We start from the raw sequence: 8619 nt of genomic DNA, 5'->3' as shown, positions 1-8619 counted from the left end.
TTCACAACAAACAACACTTTGTTCAGGACAAACAATATGATACAGAAAAAGGCATGGTTTTGTATACTCATTAGTCAGCTCAAGCTTTAGATGCCATGCTAATACAAGCTAAGAAAATTGGAAGTTCACTCATTAGAATATTGAAACAAGGATCTCTTCTCGTTCCAAATTCACATCTCTGTTTCAGTAGACCGGGGCTCTTCTGTTCCTCATTTTTTCCAGCAAAATGGATTCTGCAATTGACAGAAAACGATCAAAAGAGGGAGTTAAAGAGAGACCGAGTAGTTTCATAGTCTTGGCTTTGTTGGAAAACCTTGTGTTTAGGTCTTCCCTTTGTTGGTTTCTTACATTCTGAAATAAAAGCAGACCTGTCCTAGATGTCTTTAATTTGAATAAAAATCGATCAAGACGACTTACAAACTTCTTCTTCTTTCTCTTCTCGATGTAAGCAAGAAGCTCCTTCTGTTTCTCCATGGCATCCTCCAAAGCCTGAAAACACCACCACAAATTTGTTAAGCTCAGTCGACCAGGGAAGTTCAGTCGACCGGGGAAAGGAATAAACTCTTTGAAGAAGACTTGTCCTTCATTCACATATACAAAAAGGGTTGTTTTCCACTTGCATTACACGATACCTACTTCGATGCTCTAAAGTTCATACATAACTAGGTTAATAATCAAACATCATTTGTCTATATAAGTCTCTCGTACCCAAACAATCTATTTTCTTCTATGTTTTGTAAAATAGACTATGATTGTAACTATATAAGTCTTGGGAAATTTCTAGAAATGAATGTTGCCCCTATGAGGAAATATAAATGAATGTTGTTAAGCCGCTATATAGAAATAATCTCATGAATTCATAAGCTTAAGGTTTTGAGATAGACAGCTCATGCACAAAGCTCCCGCTAGTGCAGGATTCCGATCAAGGATTGGACCACATTAGGTCTATTATATACAATCTTACCTTGCATTTTGCAAAAGACTATTTCCGCAACTCGAGCCATGACCTCAAGGTCATATGACAGTAATTTTACCATTGTGCTCCCCTTCAAGTCTTTGAGATAGATATTAGAGTAAATCACATGCTTTAGCATTTAAGAGCATCCCATCAGATTGAAACACTGGTTGTTCTCAAATTTAAGACTATGTAGTTACTGCTACGAATGTGCATCACCAGATCGTTACCTTCTTTGTTTCAGCAAGCTCTACCTCCAAAGCATCCACGCGCTTGACAGCAGAATTTAACATCTCCTCCTTCTCAGGTGGCATCTCAGTTGGTTTCATGCTGAGAACAGCCACCTTCTCTTCAAGATCACTAAGGCGTTTCAATGCACAAGAGAATTCATCGGCGGAGACAGTTGTTGCTGGCAACTTTTGGTGGAATTTTCCAGAAGAACGAACGACTGAATGGAAAATCTTCCTTGGTGCAGTACCTCCTAAACGGACAATGGTGAAAACTCCCATGACCAAAGCCACAACACCAGAAAGGATATGATTGCTAAATCCATCTGGAGCTTTGTAAATTTTGGATGCAGCATATGAACCTGTAAAACAGGTGGATCACTAGAGAATTAAATGAATGCATGATATCTATTAGTATGAATTTTGGACTAACAATAGTTTAAAGCACAACATTTCACAGGTATCAGCAATTATGATATGGACCTTGCGAGACAGCAAGCTTTTCATCAAGTACTTTGTCCCAGTTAGCATCGACAGCCTTGTCCACAACTGGAACAGAATCATCATATTGACATGGTGTAGGGAATTTTGCAGGAGCCTTCTGTTCAGGGAAATCATTATGGCTAAATGTTCGTATAGCAGTTCTTCAACTGTCAAGACAACGAATAGTGTAGAACTATAATGGACTTATTTTTAAGCTTTGATTCCTTATCGTGGATTTAGAGGACCTTTGAATTTGATATATTAACCTAAGCTAAACCTGAGGATAGTAGTAACTAGTAAGTGAAAGTTCGATGTATTCAATAATCATTAGTTGGATCAAAGACCCAAAGACTCCAAGGTATCCCAACAGATGTATCATTCCTATTAATGCATTCTAACATTATACAGCTTCTGGTACTGCAGCAGACAATTTTAGGGTTTTAAATTATTTTATGGTTTTAAGTTAGTTGTCAAGTCAATACCAGTTAAAATTTGTCTGGATCTTAAGAGAATTGATCTTACACAATAAATGCCAAAAAGAGTACTACATTTCTGCTCCAAGTTGGGTGGTCATAAAGATTATTGAGGACAATCTTCTAGTCACAACTTGCTAAAAAAATGGTGTAGATCAAGTATTTTGCTGAAATCCTATTGTCTAACAAAAGAAATGGAAATAGATAAGAAATAAAAACAAAATAAAGAAAGAATGGCATTGCAGGACTAAAAGACTAGATAGGTTTTGTAAAGCTGATGGTTTGACTAGAATGTGGCTGGAATGTTTGACTGTTTACTTCCCTTAGAGGTGACAAATGTAGGTGTTCGATAGTACTCCTTGGAATATTGGGAAAAACAGAAGATTTATCATCTGCAGTAAAGTGTGTTTCTACACAGAAACAATCTTGCTTCTTTGTCAAACAAGAATTACAGGAGTACAGGAGGAAAAGATGATATCATTTCACCTTTGGATACACTACTTCTTCAGAAATGGTTTTTTCCTCGGCCTCAGAAGTCAGATGTTGTGATCCACATCTTCCAGCACCTTGTTGCACCATCTACTATGCCAATTTATCAAACATAGTGATGCTTAGAATATCAGGTTCTCTTTTAAATCTTTTGATGGAATATCATGGCACAATATGCAAGAAAACAAGTACAATATAAACCAAAAATAAAAATGGATGGGAAGACACCTTTAAGATTTCAGTATCCTTCCATGGACCTTTATCTGACCGTAGACATCCACCTTCACAATTGCAAGTGCCACCAAGGAATTCCGGCAATTCACTTGTAAGAAATTGACAAGTCAGAACCTTGTAAAATAATTTAAATATGAGATCTTATAATTCTTCTTATCACATTATTTCATAAAAAAAAATGATTACTTAAAAATATTTTATAACAATTCTTTGTGTCTTTTGATATTTGTCCCAACTATAAATTTGTGAATTCCAGCAACAAGAAGATACCTAGCATCAATTACTTCAAGCAACTTGCTCTGGTACTTGTTTCCTAGAACCTGAAGAAGAAAAAAAAATCTTTTTTTAGGTACCCAAGTTATTGTTATTTACCCATTGCATCTAGAGACAAAATTGCTTACATGGATTTTGGCAGTGGTTTTGGGGTCAAGGAATGATTTTACAGTACTCCAAAGCATCCTAAATCCTTGTCCTGCATTGACAATGAACATGCGGCACAAGGTCTGGGGTAGGGCACACGTTTATATAAGAGATTGAAAATTCTAACACTAAAATAAATAATCAGTTAAAGCTCATTATCTCAAATGATTTACATACCTCTGGGTAATTATCACCATCAATTTTTTGAATCCTACCTATTAGTTCTCTTGCAGCTTTAGTGAATTGTCTAACACCCTATTGATTAAAATTATAAAATCTATGTTAGAGTCAAAGAAGAAATACTTGGACATGAAAAAAGGGAAACAAAACAATGATATTAAATCTGAATTCTACTTGACAACAAGGAATTACACTCAATTTAGACAAGATGAAACATCTCATCTCAACTATAAATCTTCAAAACATTACTAAAGATGTTTATAATGTTGGCGCAACAATGCTCCCAAATGGCTAGGTTCAACTAAATTATTTTGATGTGTCTAACAATGTATTTAAGTTAGATTTATCATGTGTTTTTGATGCGTGCATCATGTATGCAAGGACTTGCTAGAGTGCACATAGAGCTCGTGGAGCATATTGATTTGATGAGGTTGAGTCGATTTGATGTGATTATGAGATCATTTGTGCTTGATGGCTTATAAGTTTGCAATAAGGTGAACTTAGAGACAAAAGGCAAGGTGAAGGAGGCAATTGAGCAAGCTTAGGAAGCTAGGTGCATCCTAAAGACAAGACTTGACGAGGTAAATTCTAGGATGAGGAGCATGGAGTGACTGCTAGTTCAATGGATTAGAGCCCCATAACAAGGTGTACTTAGAGGCAAAGTGGAAGATCGAGGAGCTTTATACATCCAAGGGAAAGAAGGCCAAGCGAGGTGAACTCTAGAGCGAGGAGCATTAACATGGAGGTACAAAGGCATGAAAGATCGAGAGATTATGTAAGTAAAATGTAAGCGTCATTTAGATGATGTGTTTAATAGGTAGGTAAAGTACTGAATGGCTAGAGTGAATCTTTCAAACAAAGAGCTACTTGTCCCATGACATAGTTAGCAGTTAAGCTTGATCTCATACTTTTGTGTAGGCTTATGTGGGTGAAAGGCGAGTAAAGTTGGGAGCTTTGAGAATATTCAATCAACTGGAGGTGAGTCCCAATTGATTAGAGTGTTTAATCGACTCAAGAGTCAACTGAACACAAGTGTTTAGTGAACAATATGTTTTTTTCGAGCTCCAGTTGACTGGAACTAGATCTAAGTCAACTAGAAGCTTGAACAGTATAGCAAGTAGTGTTTCCAATCAACTTCTAGGCTATCTATTAGATGTGCAATGGATACTTTTGCTCTATTAGTTGACTAAAAGGTCCAATTGACTGAGGTGGGCAAAATAGAGTCATTATAACGTTGCTATAAAAACTCTTGGAGAGCTTTGAGATGGTATGGTTTGCAGGACTCATTTCCTCACAGGTGGATACATTACTCAAAGGTCTTCGACAGCTAGAATAAGGTTTAAAGCATCAACTCAAGTTTCTTAGTAATATCCTTTTTACTTGTTTGTTTGTGATTTTTTTTATTTCCCTTTGCATACTCTTGACATTGTAGCAAAAGGTGATTATGCTCACCTAGACGTCCCTCACTGCCTGTCCCCAAGTTATGTGAAGGAAGGTAAATCACGAGTTCAACTTATAGCCGACCGCGAAGTAGCTAAAGGGTGGGTGGAAGGAATTTTTCCCAGAGGACATGCGCCCTGTCGCGAATTGATCCCTGCCCCTTGCATTCTCTTGACATGAACAATATGTGTGTGCACCCTCAAGCAATTAACGGTTTCTTTATTTGTGTATGTGCAAAGAATTTTTAAATTAGGAAAATCAAGACGGTCCATCCCTCCCCATCTAGCCAGTGCCATACAAGCCATGATCTTACATATAATTTGTTCGTTAATAATTTTTACACTAAGCATTAAACAAAAATAATGATTATGATGATATATTTGAAATGGTAATCAAAGTAATTCTCATGCCTACCACTCCTTGAACATCAATAATGGTTGTGCTCTGATCGATGTGTCGTTTTGCTGCAATTGAACAAGATGGAAACTTGACAGAAAAAGTTCTCTCAAACTCCTTTACATGGTATTTAACATAACGATCCATGGTGGTGACTTGCATCAGCTTGTTGGGATCAATTTGACCCAACCTTTCAATATAGACAGGCCTGCCTTCCTTATCTACACCATGATGACCTTGGGGATAATATTCCAAGACTTGATCGATTTCCTTGAAATCAAAATCCTAAAAGGCAATGGGTAGAAAGAAAAATATGTTACTTGTAATACTACAAATGCAAACATGAAGAAGTGATAAAGGCAAACATGTAGGAGAAGATAAGAAGCATGTTGTCTGATGACAACCAATGGAAACAGATTAACAAACTAAAAAAGTTGATTAGCGAACTTAATTGCTATCAGTTATTAAGTATGTTTATTATTAAGTACCTTGTATCTGTTTATTATGAAGTATGTTTTACTTTGGTAGTAAATTGTTCTATACTGAAATTTCTAATTAATCTTTGCAAGGTACACATCATTCACAATTGTGGTACATTATGCAACAAATGTTCCATTCTAATTTAATTAAATTTTAAACATGGACAGAAATGATTCCAAACAAAGATAATACATCGACGAATATGAATAGAAAAATGTTAGAAATCAAACATTACCTCTAAAATCGAGTCTGCTCCAAATTCCTTCCTCCACTGGAGCATATCTGCCCACATCTGCTTTGTTTTCTCAATGTCAAATTTCCTGGCCTTCAGAAATCTGCCTCATATACAATGTGCATTAGTGCAGTAGAAACAGATGAAACACAAAATGATGATGGATTAACCACCGAAGTTAGTGATCTTTTCATCCAACTTCTGGAACAATTGAAAGAAGCAATGCAGAACTTAATTCTAAAGCTATAGACAAAAACAAAAAAACAATCATTTGAAAGTAGCCATTAGGGAAGCTAGTAACCTTAGCATCTTATGATAGTCATCATGACTAGAAGGTAGCATCTCTTCCAAAATGAGAATCTGACGGAAGGCATCAACAGCTTGCATTTCCTCAGCATTACGCACATCCTCAATGGAGACAGACATGACCTTGCTACTTCTCCTACCCTTTTTTGTCAAAGAACTCCTGAGCTTTGTGGAGGCATTTTGTGCCTTCTTCTTTAGAGATTCAATCTTGATTCTCCTTTCATCCTTGGAGATCACATCAAGACCTGAATATATATACCAAAACATGTCAAATCTATCAGCAAAGAGCCCTCCTAAACAAAAGGAGCTATCAATGAAAGTAAAAAACTAGATTAATATTTCTTTTGAGAGGAAATACAGCCTATTTTTTTTTTCAAAAGATTTTGTTTTGCTAGCTACAATCTTTAAATGGGTTGTCATTCATTAAACAAAGGATATGAGATTTCAGAAGTGACAATTGTTGAATGATCATGCTCATTCGATGAGTGACATGTGTATGAACAATGTGTTATCCAAGGATTAGAGCTATACCTTGAATCATGTCAAAGAAAATTGATTGATCATTGGAGGAGCTCAAACCCGGGGCCCATATAGGAGAAGGTATCTAGCCATTTAGGGATATTGGACTGCAAGCTAGGCAACAAGTTTTATCCAACTTGAATGTCCTCTAACCTCAATTAGGCCATTTTCTTGTACTATCATGCCCACCTCAAACCCTCTTCAGCTTAAGGCTCCATGATAACTCATTCCTTTACCTAAATCTCGATGGATACCTAAATACCCGTCCTAACCCAACAAATCAAACTTCCACACCATGTAAAGTTAGGGGAGTTAAATCCGACACATTCCCATCTTGCCAACCTTGGCTAGACAAAATCCAATTCTTGTGAACTCAACCCCACCTAACCACAATTTGACTGAACTCCACCCAATTAAACCTCCTCTTGACCTATTCGTAGTCATTGATAGAGCTAAATTATTGTAGCTAGCAGACTTCTATAATTTATTGAAACCTATATGAACCTTGCTGCCATATAAAGCTAAATTGCTAACTAGATTACTCAAAATATACCAACTTCACTAATTCTAACCAACAATTCGCTATAGGTTAGTGTTGACCACAAACATTGCCATTATTATCACCAATTTGATATCCTCATAATATATTTAGGAAAATGGATCTGTTTTTTTTTTTCAATGAAAGAAAGCAATCTGATAGCCAGTCGATGGAGAAAATAAATTTCCCAAGTAAATCCAACAGCTCTCTTGACTAGATCCTCAACTACTCTAATGATTTTATTGATAGTTACAACTTACAATGAAATTGAATTCATATATACAAATAGATGAAATCTAACAGATGTTAGCCTCTGCATACCAGACATGACTTCACTCATTTTGGGTGCTTGCAAATTTGACCTGGTTCTAAAAAGAAAGAGAAGGTGCAGAGAGTTATGGACTTATTAGAAGGACACCAGGCACATTTTCCCAAGCACCTGAAATGTATAAGTCAGTGTCAGTAAACAAACAACAAAATGTTCTTAGGGGAGGATGGATACTAGCTAAGAAGTCTATTTAATTCTTTCCCTTCAATCAGTCGAAAAAAACTAAAATCAAACGCAATATGTAATGACTACAAATTCTAATGTAAGGTTTTCTTGGAAATCATACTCTGGTGTTGCTCTAACATATGCATCGACTGAATAAACTCTTGTAGAAGCCATCAATAACCATAAAGGAAGAAACTTTCTTCACACAAAATCACATTTTGCGATCGAGGAATGGAGGAAAAGCCAAAATGAAGAAGAAGGATGAGAGAAAGGGAAGGGGAAAAGAAACATTACCTGGGACTGGAGAAAATATGCAAATTGGCAGGTAGAGAAGAGAAAGATGGCCGTGGGGAGTTGAGTATCTTAAAAGACATGGTGGTTACGGCGGCAAGCAATAGGAGAGAGAGAAAAAAACCTTTTTTTGTATGGTGTTGAGGAGGTCTGGCTCTTGGGCCGTGCGTTGGCAATTGCAGAGGAGAGAAAAGGAAAGGAGGGAGGCGGGCGAGGGCCGAAGTCCATGCCTCTCCATTCTTTAGTCAACTTTTCACAATCAGCCTGTTCCATTGCGCAAGACAGCGAATCAGGTGCCAACTTTTCTATATAAAGGAACGAACATCCCTGATATGGATATAATTTGCTAAATACATCCACAAGTCACAACTACAAGCTCTATACACACAAGCAACCAAGATCATTCAAGGGCTTAGACAAACTATTTCTGACACTAAAACTCATTCTTATCGCAAACTTTTGA

General features: G+C 36.7%; 1 protein-coding gene across 1 annotated transcript; it reads right to left on the bottom strand.

The window, feature by feature from the left end:
* Positions 1-8348, bottom strand: LOC122042911 (phosphatidylinositol/phosphatidylcholine transfer protein SFH3-like). The gene is made up of 14 exons (XM_042603306.1): positions 8160-8348; positions 7694-7811; positions 6311-6560; positions 6013-6112; positions 5316-5582; positions 3459-3536; positions 3263-3364; positions 3132-3181; positions 2856-2949; positions 2625-2717; positions 1666-1783; positions 1186-1544; positions 418-489; positions 1-233 (listed from the first exon to the last, which is right to left on the bottom strand). The coding sequence occupies exons 2-14, from the start codon at positions 7710-7712 to the stop codon at positions 210-212; spliced, it is 1626 nt and encodes a 541-aa protein (XP_042459240.1). The 5' UTR covers positions 7713-7811; positions 8160-8348; the 3' UTR covers positions 1-209.
* Between the last annotated feature and the right edge of the window lie 271 nt (positions 8349-8619).

This window comes from Zingiber officinale, chromosome 2A (assembly GCF_018446385.1).
Source record: "Zingiber officinale cultivar Zhangliang chromosome 2A, Zo_v1.1, whole genome shotgun sequence".
Taxonomy (NCBI): Eukaryota; Viridiplantae; Streptophyta; class Magnoliopsida; order Zingiberales; family Zingiberaceae; genus Zingiber; species Zingiber officinale.
Note: the sequence above shows the minus strand (reverse complement) of the source record. Positions and strands in the feature narration are given on the sequence as shown.

Bases quoted from the DNA above. Each gene is read 5' to 3' on its own strand.
- LOC122042911 (XM_042603306.1), bottom strand. The intron at 2,718-2,855 runs GTGTCTTCCCAT...TTGGCATAGTAG, and splicing joins AGGATACTGAAATCTTAAAG to ATGGTGCAACAAGGTGCTGG. The intron at 490-1,185 runs GTAACGATCTGG...TGGTGTTTTCAG, and splicing joins AGCTTGCTGAAACAAAGAAG to GCTTTGGAGGATGCCATGGA.